Raw genomic sequence first — 20,566 nt, 5'->3', positions numbered from 1 at the left:
AAACTCTCTGATATGTTATGAGCTTGCTGTTTTTGAACACACAGAGATGCTCCTGTTTATAACTTTTAAGTGATGGGATTTAAAGGAGTGCATAGCCATGGTTGGAAGAAACTACACTTTTATTGAGAAATACTGCCTGTAGACCTGAGATTGCCACCCTTGAACCCGGGTCTCTGCAGTTTCTGCCTATTTCTAGTGAATAGTGTTCTCTGGATAGAGAAGATTTAGGAGGTAGCTGGATGAACCCAGGCAGAGCCTCTGCTGCAGGGATGCCTAGAGCACTTCAGAGGAGTGTTCTGTAACAGAGTCCCATAAGAGCCAGCATACAGCATCCAGAGCTAGTCCTAAGTCTAACACATCATAATGAAAGTCATTTTTAATCAAACAGGATCACTTTCCCTCCCAGGTCCTTCCCTCCCTCCCTAACATGGTAGGGGGCAGTTGGTGTGGGGAGAGGGAAACCTGATCTGGTATTGGTAGAGGGAAAATGACTGAAGTCCTGAAGTCTGGCAGAAAGAATGTAAACAGGCAACCTCAGGAAACTGGACCCCCAGAATGCACCAGAGGCAGTGTCTTTTGCTTTGCAATTTTGTGAGGTCCCATTTGTTGATTCTCGATCTTACAGCACAAGCCATTGCTGTTCTATTCAGGAACTTTTTCCTTGTGCCCATATCTTTGAGGCTTTCCCCACTTTCTCCTGTATAAGTTTCAGTGTCTCTGGTTTTATGTGGAGTACTTTGATCCACTTAGACTTGAGTCTTGTTTAAGGAGATAAGAATGGATCAATTTGCATTCTTCTACATAACTGCCAGTTGTGGCAGCACCATTTGGTGAAAATGCTGTCTTTTTCCCACTGGATGGTTTTAGCTCCCTTGTCAAAGATCAAGTGACCATAGGTGTATGGATTCATTACTGGGTCTTCAATTCTTTTCCATTGATCTACCTGTCTGTCGCTGTACCAGTACCATGCAGTTTTTAGCACAATTGCTCTGTACTACAGCTTGAGTTCAGGCATGGTGATTCCCCCAGAGGTTCTTTTATTGTTGGGAATAGTTTTTGCTATCTTAGGTTTTTTTATTATTCCAGATGAATTTGCAAATTGCATTTGCTAACTCAGTGAAGAATTGAGTTGGAAGTTTGAATCTGTAGATTGCTTTCATCAGGATAGCCATTTTGACTATATTAATCCTGCCAACCCATGAGCATGGGGGATCTTTCCATCTTCTGTGTTCTTCTTCAATTTCTTTCTTCACAGACTTGAAGTTCTTATCATACAGATCTTTCACTTCCTTAGTTAGAGTCACGCCAAGGTATTTTATATTGCTTGTGACTCTTGTGAATGGTGTTGTTTCCCTAATTTCTTTTTTAGCCCGTTTATCCTGTGTGTAGAGAAAGGGCATTCATTTGTTTGAGTTAATTTTATATCCAGCTACTGCACTGAAGCTGTTTATCAGGATTAGGAGTTCTCTGGTGGAATTATTAGGGTCACTTATACATACTATCATATCATCTGCAAATAGTGATAGTTTGACTTCTTCCTTTCCAATTTGTATCCCCTCGATCTTCCTTTGTTGTCGAATTGCTCTGGCTAGGACTTCAAGTACTATATTGAATAGGTAGGGAGAAAGTGGGCATCCTTGTCTAGTTCCTGATTTTAGTGAGATTGCTTCCAGCTTCTCTCCATTTAGTTTGATGGTGGTTTTCTGTAGATTGCTTTTGTCATGTTTAGGTATGGGCCTTGAATTCCTGATCTTTCCAAGACTTTTATCATGAATGGGTATTGGATTTTGTCAAATGCTTTCTCAGCATCTAATGAGATAATCATGTGTTTTTTTCTTTGATTTGGTTTATATTGTGAATTACGCTGATGGATTTGCGTATATTAAACCATCCCTGCATGCCTGGGATCCAGCCTACTTGGTCATGATGGATGATTGTCTTGATGTGTTCTTGGATTCGGTTTGTGAGGATTTTATTAAGTATTTTTGCATCCATGGTCATAAGAGAAATTGGTCTGAAGTTCTCTTTCTTTCTTGGATCTTTGTGTGGTTTAGGTATCAGAGTAATTGTGGCTTCATAGAAAGAATTGGGTAGAGTGCCTTCTTTTTCTATTTTGTGGAATAGTTTGAGGAGAGTTGGAATCAGGTCTTCTTCGAAGGTCTGCTAGAACTTTGCACTAAACCCGTCAGGTCCTGGACTTTTTGGGGCTGGGAGACTATTGATGACTGCTTCTATTTCTTTAGGGAAATGAGAGTGTTTACATCGTTAATCTGATTCTGATTTAACTTTGGTATCTGGTATCTGTCTAGGAAGTTGTTTATTTCATACAGGTTTTCAGTTTTCCCGAGTATAGCCTTTTGTAGTAGGATCTGATGATGTTTTGGATTTCCTCAGGTTCTGTTGTTATGTTATAAAGAACTCAAGTAGATAACCTTCATAAGAGCTAAGAACACAATCTAAAAATGAGGTAGAGAACTAAACACAACATTCACAACAACGCATCTTGAATGGCTGAGAAGCACTGAAGAAGTGTGCAAAGTCCTTTTTTTTCAGGTAAATGAATATCAAAATGACCCTGAGGTGGTGTCCAGCGTTATACTTTCCAGTGAAGAATGCTAAGTTCAAAAAAACTCATGTGAAAGCATATGTTGGTGAGAATTTGAAGAAAGAGGAACATTCTTCCATTTCTGGTGGGACTGCAAAGTGCTATGGCAACTCTGGAAATCAAAATGGAGTTCCTCAGAAATTTTCAGATAGATCTACCTGAGAGCCAAGGACCAACCTTACTGGTGCATGGCCTGCTACTTTCAGTTTTCACTTGATGGCTTGTTACTCAGATTTTCTTATTGGGCTATGACTTTGCTCTTGTCTTTCTGATTCTCAAGCAGTTCTCTGTTCTTACACATTGTTTTGAGGTACCTCTAGCCACTGGGACTTATTTATACCTTCAAATCCCTCTAAATTGGGGGACTTCTAATACTTGGAGAAGCTGAGTGACAAAAGCAAAGTATGTTGAGCCCTTTGGTGTCCAGTGCACACGAATCTATGGGAGTTCAGATATAATAATCCGCTAGAACATTCTTTAGGAAAGCAGCAGTATGCTCTCAGGTCCCTGTGTGACCTCAGTTACCTTTGCCAGCTTTTTGGGCTTCTCTACTGCTGGTCTGAGAACAATTGGAAACTCCTGGAATAGATGTCTCATATCTCATTTCCTTTGTCCTTGTTAGTATACTGATGGGATTCAGTTTGATGGAAATATACTCTCAAGAATAATTAATAAAACCAGTGCTTCTTACGGACCATCAGGATGAAGTACCAAGTTCAAGGACAGTTCTGCAAGAACTGCTCAAAGACAGCCAAGTGGAACAACAAGAAAGCCAAGCAGAAGTCATTCATTCCCAGCACCCTCAGCACCTTTCTCCAGGACAGGGTCACTCAGCTTTGGTAGAAGAAGGGATGACCTGAGATAGCTGCCACATATTCCCTCAGAAAAGAAGCAGCCAGCAATATTGGGGAAAGAATATAGGTGTCAGGGGGCAGAAAGCAGAGTGTAAAGTGAATAAATAAAAAGATATCAATAAAAAATATTTAATTGTTTAAAAAAATTGGACAGAATGTATTGTTCTAGTAACTCTAGTGTGTATACACAGGCAATAACTTTAACACCCAGAGAGAATAGATGTTGTAAAGTAGGGTGCCTTTGGTATTGACATAAACTAGGAACATAGCAAAGATAAATAAAAAAGAAAGATGTTTGTCCCATAGATCCATTATTCTCCTCAAGTCTAAGTGTTTGTGCTCACTTTTACCAGAACTCTGGAAACCTCTGTTAATCCAGGTCTCAGGGCTCATCCAAAGTACGGTCCTGAACTGGCTGTGGCCAAGTGTTCCTGTGTTGTTGGCTGACCTCTGCCTCAGGCTTCAGAGGCACTGGAGGGGCAGTGTTGGCCTTCAGGTGGCAGCCATTCCAGGTCCCCTACCATACCAGATAGCGAGTCTTCCACAGATGCCTGGCATCTCAAAAATAGAAGCTTGGGTATTTCAAAGATTGGGATGCCACTCTACAGTCATGATGAGTTGATTACGTGAGACCATACAAGTTAACTAATGTCTGTATGACTGTTTTCTTTATTTGAAAGTGAGTAATGAGATCATCTCAGGAGTGGTTGCTAAGAATAAAATCACTGATTAACATAAATGATAGGACTGTACAGAGCATGGGCTTAATATTCTGGGTCCAGTGCAAATAGCTGGGAGAGTTCAAAACAAAACCAATAAAAGCAACAGGAATACAAACAACAACAATTGTTTAAAACCCTTTTGAGTGCTGAGATTACTGGCATGTACCAACTGTCGCTAACTTTTTTTTGTTTTTATAATTAACAACCAAACATACAAACAAACAAACATCCCTATTCCAATTCTAGCAGTTTGCATCAGAGAGAGCTGTGTGACACTGCATGCTGCTTCCTTTCCTCAGATAGCTCAGGTCGTCAGTCCTATACTAGGTCAGCTGGACCTAAGACAGTGTAGTTGAACTACTTGCTGTCACGACATGATTCTACAACAATCCTTTTCTTGATAAAATTGAGCCTCTATAGAGTAAGCCCCATGTTGTTGGAACCAGGACCCTTTATGCCAGCAAACACACAAGCCACCCTTAGTGAAAGAGAAAAGGAAAAATCACATTGGAAAAAAATATGCGCCCTAATTGTAAGAAAAAGCACTCATCTTTGAAGCCATCACCTATCTCCCCCTGATTTTTGAGCTCTGCATATTGATATTGTGTGGCTCAAGAAGGTAGTGAAATTCAGATGTTTTCTGAAAGAAGATATACATGATTTTTCACTCTTAAATCTGTGAGGTTAGGGGGCACAGGTTCAGCAAAGTCAGCATAAGAACACAAAAGCCAGAGATGATAATGCCAAAGGGACAGCATCCTGACCTTATAGACACATTAAAATTGAGGTTTCATCTCAATTCAGGTCATTGCACTCCCAGCCCTACCTTCTGAGTATTATATTTGCTGTGAGTACAGTATGACGTTACAACCTGCAACACCCTCATTTCTCAACTTAGCAATTCTGGAAGACAGATATTGGAGAAGTAATTGCTATGAGGCTACAATGCAGTAATGTACAGTCCAGGATGACCACTACTCTCTGTTGCCCACTTAAATTGTCTGGATGTATTTGAGAATGGGAGCATGTGCAGGATAATGTTTTGAAGAAGGGACAGCAAGTTAACCATTTATATTTGCCCTGTAGATGATTCCGTATGTTCAAAAGTGTAGGGAGTTTTCTTTGTAAAAGATAGGGTTGTAAACCAGAGATTTTGTGAAACTCATGTATATATACATATATATATATATATATATATATATGAAAAAATGCCCTCTGTCAAGGACTACACCGTTAGAAAATATGGTCCATGTTTTGTACAATTAAACCTATAGGAGAAAGATATTTGCCTCTGTGAGACAGGAAAACCCTGGGAAATTGGAGTGTATGTCACATGAATTGACACAGCTGGTATATTTACTGTTGTGAAACATCTACTACATCCACAGTCCCTAGAGATTTGGGTGCTAACAAAATCTCTTAAGCATGTCAGAGTCCTAACCAACGTTCCCCCTCAAAAGCACATGACATCTAATGAAGCAGTAGAATTCTCCAGCTTTGGAAGGAGAGGTTGCCAAAGGGGATCCCACGGGTCCATGAGAGGCTCCAGGAGAGGCACCCCAGAAAAGGACCAAGCTGGGCAGAACTAGTTAACAGGTAGGTCATGGCAGTTGCTAGTGACATCATCAGTAATGCCTTCCTTGGAGAATCTCTTGTATCTAGGATAGAACTAGAATCTTCTGTGTTGTCAACTGTGTTGTGGTGACAGCAACTGCCTGTGGTTCATCCCTTCTGTTTGCTCTGGGTTCACCAGCAGGAATGTTTTCCTGGCTGCTCAGGCTATTTCAGAAAGAGAATGGCGATGAAGGAGAGACCAGACCAAAAAAGAAGGAAGAGGGAATCCTTTCTCATGAAAAAGGAAGAAGGAAATGGTTATGGAGAAGGCACAGTGAGTCCTGGGCAGAGTTGGGGAACTTCCTGGTAGAGGTAGGCTTGAGCTGGGCCTTCCAGGAGTAGGTCTTACAAGCTGAAGCCTTGGACTTTGTCAATGTCAGAAAAAGAGTCAAGAATTTCTGATGATTAGTTTGACAGAGCCAGGAATTGACAAACCTGCAGCTACTTTTCTGGGAGCTATTTAATTTCATTTTGAGTGGCAAAAAATGTCAGGAGTGGGCACTATGAGAATAACAGTGTGTCCTTTCATGGAAGGGAGTTGAAGCACTTCATCTTCCAGATTACTGTAGGTAACTTGAGTCTCTGATGAAAAGAACAGAGAAGGATGCTCCCCTGGTCATGTCATGTGGTGAGGACTCAGACACATTGGATTTGAAGACACACGATTAATTAGTGCTTGATAGTGCTAAGCACTATGAACTTCAGGATTTCCCTGCATCCCATCTGATATGACCTGACAATGTTCCCCATATCTTTATGTCTGAGGCAGCTTATACATTTCAAGGCAACCGGGCCTGTAACAGGGAGTGTGGCATATGTCTGACAATGGTGGTTAGGAAGAGGAACATAGCTTAGCAAACCAGCTGGAAGATAGCTTTTCTGCTCTTTTAGGAATTCACTGTCTTTATCTTTCTCTCCCTCCATCTTCTTCTTGGGACTCAGAATGGTCTCCCCTGCCCCTGGGCCTTCAAGTATGCAAATTCTTTTGTGTTTACCTATCTGCAGGGTCTGCTAGAAATACTTCAACCCAAAATTCCAAAATGACCAAGAAGAGATCAAAAAGAAATGAACTAGAAGAACTGAAATTGGATATGAGGAAGATCAGCAATGACATGGAGGAAATGTGTGGAATCCTGAACCTTTACATGTATGAGGATTTGAACTACAGGTAGGAATTATGCCCAGTACCCTCTTGACTGTATTGTGCCATCTGTTAACCCAATTTCCTTCCATGAATGGAGTGCGTCATCTCCCATCATTCAATTAAGTAGCCCTGACAGGTGTTTAATTGTTGGATAAACAAGGTGCTGTGTGTTTATTATCATCTTCTTTTGTACTTGACCTTGGGGTTTTTGCATTCTGATTGTTGCTGTGAACAGCTAGAATGTCCTGCTCACACTTACTGTCTCTCAGTGTGTGAATGCAATGCCTGCAGGCTTCAAGGCTTTACTCTGATATTGTTCATTATATTCTGAGAGATGGCACCTGTCTGGATTTATTTGGCATTCTAATTGTGTCTGTGTGTGTGAACATAGTTGCGCGTGTTTTGTCCAGGACTGGGGCTCTGGGACCTTTGATGGGGTCTGAGGATTTGTGTGATGCACAGTTTGCAGGTCCTGTTAGTGTTGAGTCCATAGAGGTCCAAAGTGATCACCAGGGAAGTTTGCTCCTGGTGTTTCCTTGTTGTCACACAGGAATCTCCTGGAGGAGATGTGATAAAGCCTTTCTCCTGTAAATACTAGTTGTGTCCTCTGGGAATTCACATAACAACAGAAACCAAGAAATGAGAATCCCTGCCTTAAAAATAAGAGGAAAGTCATTACAGATATCTACTGGACCCTTGCCTGTGGCACAGTGTAGTGTAAAATTGCCATAGAAGTACTCTATTCCTCCATGCTTGCCTGGGAAGCCCTTGAAGGTCAGCTAGCTCCATTTGGTCTCCTGGCTCTGTTGTCCTCTGCCCAGGATAGTAAGTTTAATTAGCACCTAGGGGACCCAGTGTGAATGAGCCAGGATGTGGCATGCACTTGGCTTGGGTAGTACATGATATAGCCTGTTTGCACATGATTATTGATTCCTTAATTCAGCATATTATTTGCTTCTTGGGCCATGCCACAGGATGAACACTGAATTCAACATCATTAAATCACAACATGAGAAGACAATGTTGGATATGAATAAAATGATCCAGTCCATAATTGGTTCCATGCAGTACTCCAAGGAACTGATAGAAGATAACTATTCCTACAGGTGAGTCAGTGACACAAATGAGACCCCCAGAACTAGGCAGGGAATGCTTCTGTCCTTTTAGGACTTTGAACAAAAGCAAGGGTTCTGGTTTTATGCTATCTGTTTTTATCCAGGAACCCTGCCCTGAGGCAAGGGTCTTGGATTTGTATCTCTTGGACACAGGTGTCCTAAGTGTGAAGAGTGTCCAAGACCCTCCAATCTTTATTCTTCCAAATTCAAGATCCTCTACATAGAAAACTTTTCCACCACGCTGGGAATATCCAGGAACCCTGAACCTCTGGGTTTCTGACCACAGATTAAAAGATCTAGGATTCCCAACAAAAATGTAAAGATTGCACACCTGTTTGGTCGTCTCACCTCTCTCAGAAGGGCTAAGCCCTCTCCCTGCTGAAGGTTTTATGGTACCACAGACCTATAATCAACCATGAGGAACATTTCCTCTTCTGTCATGTATATGGTGTACTCTTGGTGTCAGGGTTTTTAGAAGTTTGTTGAGTCCTGTGGAATATGGCTGGTATCTTGATATGACCTGCCTCTGTTTGGTGCTGCTATGTAACTGTGGACTCTTCTGGGGGCTGTCTGGGAATCAGGGCCCTTGCAGGGATCATAGGACTTGTAGGAGTGGCAAGCCAATGGAATCTGGCTGGGAATCACCAATTTTTCTTTGTGGATCAGCATTAAGGAGGACCACCTCCTCCGTGAGTGCACTCAACTCAACGAAAACGTAAGGATATTACTGAATGAGAACAGAAGGCTGCTGGTGGAGCAGGCTGGCCATAAGTGTCCTGTGGGGAAGAAAAGAGGTTCTCTGAGGAGGCCACAAGAACATCTGTGTCCCAAGTGCCAAGGAACAGCAGGTAGGATGATGTGTATCAGAGGCAGATTGCCCCCATGTCTAAACATAAACATAGACAATCAAATGTAATAGTCCACCAACTTCTCCAGGCACTCACCTATGTCTCCTCCAAGTGTTTGTTTATGTGATCATCTACAGGGCTCTCTGTGGAGGTAGCCTGGTTCAAGAAACTGCATATTTGGCATGCAAATGTTCCTGCTCTGCTATAATCACTAAGGGAGATAGGTTGGTTAGACATCACAACACTATATGCCTTAAGTTTGAAGGGTGCTGTGTTGGAGCCCTTCTTGAGAATAGCAAGAGCTTTGAGGGAAGAAGTAAAGGCCTGTAGCTCATTTGCTTTACAGGGAACTTGTGAGATTCTAGGTAGGAAATAGTTTGCAGGGATGACAGCCTAGTTTAATTGACAAATAAGTGGATTTCATTACTGTCTTTTGGCGGCTTTTCTATTCCCCCCTTTTCTGCTCTATCTCAAAATGGTCTCTTCAGGCTTCATATATCTTGGTTCACACTGAGAGAGCCTGAGTAGCAGCTTGTCAGTTTAATTTTTCTTTGAGTTCTGTTGGAGTGGTCATTCCTGGGCCTTAGAGTCTGGAGTTGGCTGGATGACCAGAGATGATAGAAAGGCTTCACACAGGCTCAGGTTTGGTGTGTGATTTCTGAGGCTTCATGAAAAAATTTCTTAATATATGCCCCCAAATTGGACCATTGTTAGATGTTTCCCTCCCCCCTCCCCCCAGACAGGGTTTCTCTGTTCACACTGGCTCTCCTGGAACTCACTCTGTATATCCTGCTGGCCTCAAACTCAGAAATCTGCCTGCCTCTGCCTCCCAAGTGCTGGGATTAAAGGAGTGTGCCACTATGACCCCGCTTCTCTCGTGCTTTTTAGTCCTCTAAAATTATCGCAGAGTCCTTGGGTCTCCCTTGAAATATTACCTCTGCAAAGTCTGAATTATCTTGGTCCTGAACCATAACAGATACCTCATTGTTTTCTGCTCAGTTATGATTTTATGTGAATAAGTCTGTGTGTGCTTGTGTGTGTGTCTGTGACTGTGTGTCTGTGTGTTTCTTTTTGTGTATGCATGTTTTTTCCGACCTGTGTCTCTATCAGCCTCAGTGGGGGCTGAGGGAAATGAGGACATTCAGACAGTTCTGGTAGTATAAAACTGGTTATGTCTGTTAGAAGCCATGTTCAGAAAGTGGAAAAAAAGTCCACTTTGACCCAGTGCTTCCAGAACAAGTAGGAGGTATCCACAGAGTCTAGGGTATTCAGGGTTGTAGTGGTCCTCAGAGCAGCCCTGAAGGAGAAGTTATCCTGATGTCCATTTGCTGAAGAATGAAACGGTACTGTGTGGTGCAGCCCTTCCATGAACTCAGTGTGAGATAATCCATGCAAGCTTTTGTCCTTCAACTAGTCAGCCTTATCCTACTCAAAATAGCCCTGACACAGTCACATTCTGGGGAGAAAACGTTTCTTTTGGATCCTGGTTGTAGACAGTTCCTATTACTTTGGGCTCATGCCTTTGGACACCAAGTCAGTTAGGTGATGGAAAAGGGAGATCCTATTGGAAGAAATTGTTTACTTTAGGACAAGTGTGAAACAGGGAACAAGAACAAGAGCCTGGTCCACCACCAACATGTGAGCCTAGGCTGGGAAACAAACCTATTCTACACAGCCTTGGGAACTTGCTGAGCCAGATTGGATAATAGGACAAGAACCCTGATTCCCAGACCGGTTTATGAGTGGAAAGCATATCACTGACTGCGCTGCCTATATGCTATGCCCACTAAGTACCTTTCCCATTCAAGATTTGTTTTTTTATTCCTGCAAAGTATCCTGGGAGATTTTTATATTTGTATTAACCACGAAACTAAAAAGGTCACTGCAAAACAATATGCTTGTATTGCATAAACACAAATATTATGTGTGTTTGAGAGTGTGCCCTGCAATAGTCATAGATGTACAGGGGTGTTGTTCTGTTTCTTCATGACCATCACTTTTAAGGTTCATTGCCCAGCCTTGGTAATATTTTTATTTAGCACACTCTTGCAGATTCTAGGAACCATGAATTACCCATGGGTATTGTGTTGTATGGTGTCTCTGGTTATTTGCAGATAGAAGATTGACAAGAGGAACCCTGTGAGGTTCCTGACCTGAGAAATAATCATAGCCTTCACTTCAGTTCAGGGCATGCTCCCACCCCATAAGGAATCCACATGGTTTCTAGGTAGCACACATCTCTCTTGAACTCACATTCAAACATTGCTACAATGTTATTACTCAATATAATGTACCCGCACAACTGGGGAAATGTGGTGTTTTTTAGAACTCCAGTATAATGTGTAGTTGACAGTTCAGTTTCTAGCAGTTTTTTTTCCATTTTTTATTAGGTATTTAGCTCATTTACATTTCCAATGCTATAACAAAAGTCCCCCATATCCACCCACCCCCACTCCCCTGCCCACCCACTCCCCCTTTTTGGCCCTGGTGTTCCCCTGTACTGGGGCATATAAAGTTTGCAAGTCCAATGGGCCTCTCTTTCCAGTGATGGCCAACTAGGCCATCTTTTGATATATATGCAGCTAGAGTCAAGAGCTCCGGGGTACTGGTTAGTTCATAATGTTGTTCCACCTATAGGGTTGCAGATCCCTTTAGCTCCTTGGCTACTTTCTCTAGCTCCTCCATTGGGAGCCCTATGATCCATCCATTAGCTGACTGTGAGCATCCACTTCTGTGTTTGCTAGGCCCCGGCATAGTCTCACAAGAGACAGCTACATCTGGGTCCTTTCAATAAAATCTTGCTAGTGTATGCAATGGTGTCAGCGTTTGGATGCTGATTATGGGGTGGATCCCTGGATATGGCAGTCTCTACATGGTCCATCCTTTCATCTCAGCTCCAAACTTTGTCTCTGTAACTCCTTCCATGGGTGTTTTGTTCCCAAATCTAAGGAGGGGCATAGTGTTCACACTTCAGTCTTCATTCTTCTTGAGTTTCATGTGTTTAGGACACATGCTCCACTATGTTCATAGCAGCCTTATTTATAATAGCCAGAAGCTGGAAAGAACCCAGATGTCCCTCAGCAGAGGAATGGATACAGAAAATGTGGTACATCTACACAATGGAGTACTACTCAGCTATTAAAAAGAATGAATTTATGAAATTCCTAGCCAAATGGATGGACCTGGAGGGCATCATCCTGAGTGAGGTAACACATTCACAAAGAAACTCACACAATATGTACTCACTGATAAGTGGATATTAGCCCCAAACCTAGGATACCCAAGATATAAAATATAATTTGCTAAACACATGAAATTCTAGCAGTTTTTAATAGGTGAGAAACAATTCCAAGCTCAGGTGCTCTATGGCACTTGGGATGCACGTTATGATCTTAGCTGATAGGACATGTTGGTTTGTCCAGCTGAATAGAGCTGTTCTGGGAGAGACAGCTCAATTTACAAATGCTTAACTGGCCTTTGTTTCTTTCTTCCCTAAGTGTGATATAGTCCAGCAGAAAGCAGAACATGGCACAGACCACGACATGATCTCCCTCAAAGAGAAGTGCTGGAGGAAGAGCACTGAGTGTGCACAGGAAATACACCACTGTTGCCTCTCATCCCTAATAACCATGGCTGTAATGGGCTGTATGCTCCTCTTTTATTTTGTTTCTTTGGTATGAACAGGCCTTAATTTCATCTAGCCTCTGGCCCAGGAAGAGTGCACATTTAAAGGGACTCAGAGAAATGCTGAGACACATCAAGAGCTGCTGGGCATCCAGGAAGATTCTGAGAGTTTATATTTATCTTTTCCTGATGGGTCATCATCAATAATTACATGGAGATCAGTCAACAAAATTGTAAAACCTTGGATCCAAGTCTACAACATGTGTTCTGCTTTGACTTGGGAGGCCATATCCTTCAGACCCACACTCCAAAAGGAGAGTGTTGCTTAAATTTCTCCTGCAAAGTTTGTTACCTCCAGGAACTACTTTTCTACTAAGTTGCCAAGGACAGCCACAGGCTGTAAGTCTGTGCTACAAAATGAGCAGACTAAGAATTTTGCTTTGCACAATTTTTGTGGTTTGATTTTGGTTTGAGTTTTGATTAGTTTAGTTATTTGTTTTTTCTTGTTTTCATTCAAAGTTTTGTTATTTATTGGTTATTTATTGTTCTTTTAATTAATTTGATATTTTGATAAGGTTATACACAGTACATATTGACTGTCAGCTTTCAGTTACAATTGAGTACATTGCATTTTTTCTTATGACTAACACAGTGATCTCCAACTCTTCACTCTAAGAGCCTTGTTATTTCAGTTGTGATCATGAAATCCCACAGATATCAGACCCAGATGGATCTCTATACTCTTCATGGGACTTGGGCTCCATAGTTTCTTCTGAGCCGTACTTAACTACAAAGTCCTTCATACATTCAGTATGGAGAGTTTGTCCAACTGTCTGGATAGGAACTTAATGATGGAAAACTTACCCATGCTGCATCGTTGCTGTCAAATATTTAGCTACTGTGAAAATCCTGTGGATGATGGTGTTGAACGCATTAATGGCAAATACATCAGTATTTCTGTAATAGCTCTCATTAAATCAAAGCATAGTCTAAGGGAATAAAAAGCTGTCAGAAAACACAGCAGTGTATGCTTCTGCGTTCCTTCAAATATACAATCACTGGTAATTGCAAGTGGTTTCTGTGGGGGTCCTTCAATGTTCATTTTATTACTTTATGATTCACCTGTGTCTGCCAAAAAACATCATTCAAAAACAATGAAGATTGTAATTAGGTATCATCCTATAAAATCCTAACAAATGCCTTTTTTATTTGATATTTTCTTTACTTACATTTCAAATGCTAAACCCTTTCCTAGTTTCCCCTCTGAAGATCCCCTGTTTACTACACCAACCCCTGCTCCCCAACCCACCCACTCCCTTCATCCTGGCCTTGGCATGCTCCTCTACTGGGGCATAGAACATTCATAGGACCAAGGACTCTCCTCCTAGTGATGACCAACCAGGCCATCCTCCTCTACACATTTACCTAGAGCAATGAGTTCCATCATGTGTTTTCTTTGTTTGGTGGTTTAGTCCAAGTGATCTCTGGAGGTACTGGTTAGTTCATATTGTTGTTCCTCTTATGGGGCTCTAAACCCTTCAGCTCCATAGGTCCTCTCTCTAGCTCCTTCACTGGGGACCCTGTGCTCTGACCATTTGATGGCTGTGAGCATGTACTTCTGTATTTGTCAGGCACTGGCAGAACCTCTCAGTTGGCAGCTATATCAGGCTCTTGTCAGCAATCTCTTGTTGGCATCCGTAGTAGTGTCTGGTTTTTCTGGTTGTTTATGAGATGGATCCCCAGGTGAAGCAGTCTCTGGATGGTCATTCCTTCAGTCTCTGCTTCACATTATGTTGCTGTCACTCCTTTCATGGGTATTTTGTTCCTCATTCTAATAAGGATCAAAGTATCCTCACTTTGGTCTTCCTTTTTCTTGAGTTTTGTATGCTTTGCTATTTGTATCTTGGGTATTCCAAGGTTCTGGGCTAATATCCCCTTATCAGCAAGTACATGTCATATGTGTTCTTTTGTGATTGGATTACCTTACTCAGGATGATATCCTACAGATCCATCCATTTGTCTAAAAATATCATGAATTCATTCTTTTTAATAGCTGACTAGTTCTTCATTGTACAAATGTACCGAATTTTATGTATCCTTTCCTCTGTTGATGGACATCTTGGTTCTTTCCAGCTACTGGCTATCATAATTAAGGCTGCTATGAACATAATGGAGCTAGTGCAGATTCAAGGCAATTTATATACTACATAGCCTATAAATCATCATTGTTACCTGACTTGAAAGGGACACAGCAAGTCAGACTCATCTGTCATTTGGGGACAATAAGTCTTGAGAGTAACTTTTAGGATTTTTCAAGTTTAAGACAAGCTTAAGTAGAGGACCAAAAGAGGAACGTGGCTGTTATCAGTCTGCAGTCAGTTGACCCCTAGAAAGGTTGTTATATAGTTAAGTGCTATATGCCTCTACAAATCCTAGTGTAAGTGGTCAGATTAACCCTGCAATTGAAAACATTACCAAACCAGGAATGTGCTATGCTGAGCACTCACAGAGAGTTATGAGGAGCTGCCCTAGGCTCCTTTTACAGCAAGTAAAAATAGACAAAGAGATCAAATATCCTAATACCACAAGATGATAAAACTGACAACTGTAGATTGCACTGAGTATCAGCGAGTTTAGATTCTTGTGCATCTACAGATTGTCATGCAGCATCTGCATCAGGGACAATACATAAGGAGATGGCTGCTCAGTGGCATGACAAACAACCAAGAAGAGCCATAGCCTCTACCCCTCTGATCTGGATGATGAGACTTAAAAGTCTTAGTTTGTCACCATCTCTCCCAGGACTGCTGGCATCATTTCTTGCATATGTTTACTCTAGCACTTGTCTACCTTAGGTACAAACACAGTGGACAGTCCCACAGCCCACAGAGGAGGCTCCACTACCACGCACTCACTCTATCACGACCAGGATCTTAGGATCCCAGGATCCCAGAATCCCAGGAGTTAGTCACACAAGAATCTTAGAGTCTCACAGGCAACTTGACTCCCAGGAACTGCGACACACCCAGAATCTCAGGGTCACAGGATCCCGGAATTTTACACCTGTATCCTTATAGCTTTAATGGTCAAGGACAAGGATGCAGCTGGGACTGAGGGTGTAAAGAAGATGCAGGACATGTTCAACGCTGAGATCCTGTTGTCTAGACATTCTTAAGCTCTGCAGATGTGGGCTCACAGATGCATCTTTGCACTCAAATGACATATACTGTTTTTAAAATTAGAATTACCTTTAATCTTGCTTCTTCCTTAGAGAAGTGAGGTAGGATTTCTTCCTTGGGGAAACAATATTTTCATGCTTTCTTAAGCACTTCACTTTTACTTTGAAATCTTTTGAAATGACTTCGTGAAGATGCACAAACTGTGATTCCCTAGGCTCATGTTGAATATCCTTCAAAGTCTTGTCAGCAGACTGATCTAAGAGTAGGGACCAGATGTCATTGTCATAATTCTGTTCAGGTTTGTACTTTAAACTTTTGCTGAATATGTGCTCGCGGAAAGTTTTTTTTTTTTTCCCAGAGGTCTTGTTTTCAAAATAACTCTGTCTTTACATATTACAATGTATGGATTAAGAAAAAGGGGCAACTACTTACTAATTCTCAGTTAAATATCTTCTTATGTGTTCCTGTACTCACACAATCACTAGAAATTGTTAATCAGTCCAAATCATTTATTTTAGTAGAGTAGACTATCACCATGAACCAATATACTTAGTTTACTATTGATGACTGTGTTGATTACAATAAATACATGAATGATAGGACTGTACAGAGTATGGGCTTAATTTTCTGGGTCCAGTGCAAATAGCTGGGAGAGTTCAAACTAAAATTAGTAGAAACAGCAGGAATACTAACAAATCCCAAAGATCCAATATTCTCCTCAAGTCTAAGTGTTTGTGCTCACCTTTACCAGAACTCAGGAGACCTCTGTTCATCCAGGTCTCAGGTCTCACCCAAAATACAGACCTGAACCAGCTGTGGCCAAGTTTTCCTGTGTTATTGGCTGACCTCTGCCTCAGGCTTCAGAGACCCTGGAAGGGAAGGCTTGGCCTTCAGGTGGCAGCCATTCCAGGTCCTCTGTCAGCTAATTGAGTCTTCCACAGAGGTCTGTCATCTCAAAAATAGAAGCTTGGGTATTCCAAAGATTGGGATGCCACTCTACAGTCATGATGAGTTGGTTACATGAGATCATACAAGTTAACTAATGTCTGTATGACTGTTTTCCTTATTTGAAAGTGAGTAATGAGATCATCTCAGGAGTGGTTGCTAAGAATAAAATCACTGATTAACATGAATGATAGGACTGTACAGAGCATGGGCTTAATTTTCTGCCTCCAGTGCAAAGAGCTGGGAGATTTCAAAACAAAACCAATAGAAACATCAGGAATACTAACTACAACAAATTTTTAAAAACCTTCTGAGTGCTAGGATTGCAGGCATGTACCAACTCTGCCTTATAATAAACAAACAAACAAACAAACAAACAAACAAACAAACATCCCTATTCCAGTCCTAACAGTTGCCTCAGAGAGAGCTGTGTGACACTGCATACTGCTTCCTTTCCCCAGATAGCTCAGGTCTTCAGTTCTCTACCAGGTCTGCTGGACCTAAGATACTGTAGTTGAACTTCTTGGTTCCATGGTATGATTCTGCAACAATTCTTTTCTTGGTAAAATTGAGCCTCTATAGAGTAAGCCCCTTGTTGGTGGATCCAGGACCCTTTAGGCCAGCAAACACAGGAGGAAATGTGGAGATAAGGTTTGGAGCAGAGAATGAAGCTAAAGCCATCCTGAGCCTTCCCCACCTGGAGATCCATCCCACATACAGACACCAAGGCCAGACACTATAGAAGATGCCAATAAGTGCTTTCTGAGAGGAGCCTGCTACAGCTGTCTACTCAGAGGCTCCACCTGAGAGTGACAAATACCAAGGCACATTTTTGCAGCCCCTCTTTGGAATGAGCATAGAGTCCCCAGTGGAAGAGTTGGAGAAAGGACTGAATGAGCTATAGGGGGTTGCAACCATAGGAAGAACAACAATATCAACCAACCATATCCCCTAGATATCCCAGGGACTAAACCACCAATCACACATGGACTGGCCCATGGCTCTAGGCACATGTGTGCCAGATGACAGCCTTGTTGGACATCAATGGGAGGAAAGGCCCTTGGTCCTTTAAAAGCTCCATGCCCCGGTGTATAGGAATGCTAGGCTAGCAAGAGAGCACTGTGTGGTGGAGCACCCTCATAGAAGCAGTTCAAAGGGGCATGAGGTAAGTGGGTTTTAGGCAGAAAACCGGAAAAATAGCTAACATTTGAAATGTAAGATTAAAGTGTTTTAAAATAGAAAAAGAAATGATTTGAAGACCGAGAAATTAAACTAGACTGATGGACACTTGATCATGGACAAAGTCATGAATATGCAATGCAAAAAGAAACATCTTCAATAAATGTCGCTGGTCTAAGTTGGAGTAAGTATGTAGAAAAATGAAAGTAGATGCATATTTGTCACCTGGCACAATACTCAAGGCCAGGTGAATTAAAGAACTCAACATAAAACCAGATTCACTGAATCTAACTGAAGAGAAAGCAGGAAAGACCGTCAAACTCATGGGAATGGGGATAAATGTCATAAACAGAAGTCCAATAGCTTAGACTCTAACATCAAAATTTATAAATGGGCCACAAGAAACTGAAAAGCTTCTATAAGACAAAGGGCATAGCCAATAGGACAAATTGGCAAACTACACATTAGGAAAAAAACGTTCACCAACAATGTCAAGGTCTGCCTGATCCAAAGTCAGGACTATGAAGCTCAACCCTATCTCAGAAAAGCAAAGCTAAACAAAAATAAAAATAAACGTTTGTCAAGAAAGCACTAGGTAGAAAAGTACTCTCATCTGTCTGAAATGCCCAAACGTGGTGGTGTGTGCTGTAGATTCAGCTACTCAGGAAAGTGAGGCAGGAGGATGGTTTGAGGTCAGGGATTAGGTGGGAAGAACATAACAGACCCTGTCTCCTTATAAAAATAACCCAAATAACCCAAAAAACACCCACATCTGTAAAACAAAAAGCCCCAGAGTGAGAAATAAGTGCATAGGTATGTGTGTGTGTGTGTGTGTGTGTGTGTGTGTGTGTGTGTGTGTGTGTGATAGAGAGAGAGAGAGACAGAGACAGACAGACAGACAGACAGACAAACAGAGACAGAGAGAGAGACAGAGACAGAGAGGTGGTGCTAGCCCAGGGGAGCTTAGAAATAGTGACCATCTTTATTTCAGCTCCTAGAATGGTAGTTTTACCCCCACGGCCATCACATTCTTTTGAGAACATTTTCTGTACCACACATCACCACTTTTAAAATCTTTTTTAAAGAGGAGGATCTTATAATGCCTCTGTAAGCATGGAGTTTCTGCAGCTTCATAATTTTAATGTTTTGCATATCACGTGTTTAGAATGCACTGAAAGCCTCAGCTTTGTCAACCACAATGTCAGTGGTTCTTTCTCAACCTGTGGGTCACAACCCCTGTACAGGATACCCTGCATATCAGATATTTACATTAAGACTCATAACGGTAGCAAAATTACAGTTAAGAAGTAGCAATGGAAATAATTTTATGGTTCAGGCCATGAGGAACTGTATTAAAGAGTCACAATTATGAAGGAGGAGAACCACTGCTCTGGCCAATCATATCTGACTCGGTCTGTTTCCAGAGCAAGGCAGGTGCTTTGTAAATGTGTGCCTGTGTCATTCTGCCCACTTTCTCCATTTCTCTCCTGGGTTTAATTCTGTGTACTGTTCTTTTTCTTATGTTCTTCACACTCTGTCTCAGGCTTTGTTTTGGTAAAGTATGGACAGGCGACTGTTATCTAAGAAGGTTATGTTGATCAGGCAATACGTTCAGTAAGGGCACACCATGTGGTCTCCCTGACATTCTCACAGCACTGCTGAGGGATGAAGTAGATGTTCTCTTCACATCCACCATAACAACCCCAGGGGTACCATGATGACACTCTCTCCTGTAAGGCCCATAGAGAAACTCAGATTTCAACTGAGTGACAGCTGCCACTCAGGGGATCCAAGTGAGACACTATTAATTCTGGGTAACATAGGCACAAAGGTGCAAGTAGTTTTTATTCCTTTGGCTTTTTGAGGCAATGTCTCTCAAAGGCCTTGAACCCCTGATCCTTCCCACCCTTTCAATTGATTTCTGCAGACTGAATAAGTATCAGGAATTTTGAATTACCTTTTCCTTAAACTGGGTTCTCTTGCAGAACTCGGGCTATGTTGTGTTTTATTTTGTTTTTCGTTTTCACTTCCACAGATTTGGAATGTTTTGGGTTGAACAGTATGTTAGAATGCAAGGGAGGTCTATCAGTTCTTAGTGGCTTTAAAGATTGGAGGGAAATGATGAGACTATTGTATAACAATGTTTGAAAACATGTTTAGATGGTTTCACAATGAATACATTATTGTGAGAACAGTGTTGATACCATGAGCCCCTGAATAATTCTTTTGTTATTACAGTGTTTGTGGGTTTCCTTTTTCCTTCCCTCCTCCATTTACTTCCATCTCTTCCTCCATCCACCCCTCCACCCCTCTCTCACTCCCTCTTTCCCCCTCTCCATCCCTCCCTCCTTCCTTTCTTCCCTTCCTTACTTCTATGAGGTTATATAAAGGAGGAACAGAGCAAGGAGAAAGAGTGGAGGATGCAAAGAAAAGCAGTGATGTCACACCTCACATTTTACCTTGTGTTTATAAACTAGTATGTACATTATTCATGATGGTCTCTAGTTATATTTTTTATATTTTAATGTTCACAATTTTATTACAAACATCCTTAAAAAGGAGATACTAGTAGTATGAATGCCTATGAAGTTGGCCGTGTTACCACATGCAAGACATTAAAGAAACTACTAAGTATTTATGAACAATCAACATCAAAACTTTAAAAATCTAAGTATATAGTAGCCTCCAAAAAACCTCCAGCTTGCAGATGGTGGTGGAGTAACCATTAATGCATCAC

The 20,566-nt window shown here is 41.6% G+C and overlaps 2 protein-coding genes across 7 annotated transcripts in view; one reads left to right on the top strand and one right to left on the bottom strand.

The window, feature by feature from the left end:
* Positions 1-20,566, bottom strand: part of Gm31035 (predicted gene, 31035) — an 89,637-nt gene that overhangs the window by 39,825 nt on the left and 29,246 nt on the right. The gene's annotated exons all lie outside the window — the stretch shown is intronic.
* The window catches only part of Gm3696 (predicted gene 3696), a 31,853-nt gene that overhangs the window by 9,505 nt on the left and 1,782 nt on the right, over positions 1-20,566 (top strand). For 2 of the 6 annotated variants that reach the window (NM_001368230.1, NM_001368229.1), the window contains 4 exons: positions 6,801-6,963; positions 7,914-8,045; positions 8,721-8,902; positions 12,400-13,727. In NM_001368230.1, the coding sequence (NP_001355159.1) occupies positions 6,836-6,963; positions 7,914-8,045; positions 8,721-8,902; positions 12,400-12,404 (447 nt within the window). In that variant the 5' untranslated portion in view covers positions 6,801-6,835 and the 3' untranslated portion in view covers positions 12,405-13,727. Of the gene's footprint in view, positions 1-2,553; positions 2,621-5,641; positions 5,678-5,934; positions 6,070-6,800; positions 6,964-7,913; positions 8,046-8,720; positions 8,903-12,399; positions 13,728-20,566 lie in introns of those variants that run through there. The other 4 variants (NM_001024712.3, XM_030247565.1, XR_003950806.1 and 1 more) reach the window with 4 other exon arrangements.

The sequence above is a fragment of the Mus musculus genome, chromosome 14 (assembly GCF_000001635.26).
Source record: "Mus musculus strain C57BL/6J chromosome 14, GRCm38.p6 C57BL/6J".
Taxonomy (NCBI): domain Eukaryota; kingdom Metazoa; phylum Chordata; class Mammalia; order Rodentia; family Muridae; genus Mus; species Mus musculus.
The sequence above is the reverse complement of the archived record's forward strand: the minus strand, read 5'-3'. Positions and strand labels throughout refer to the sequence as shown.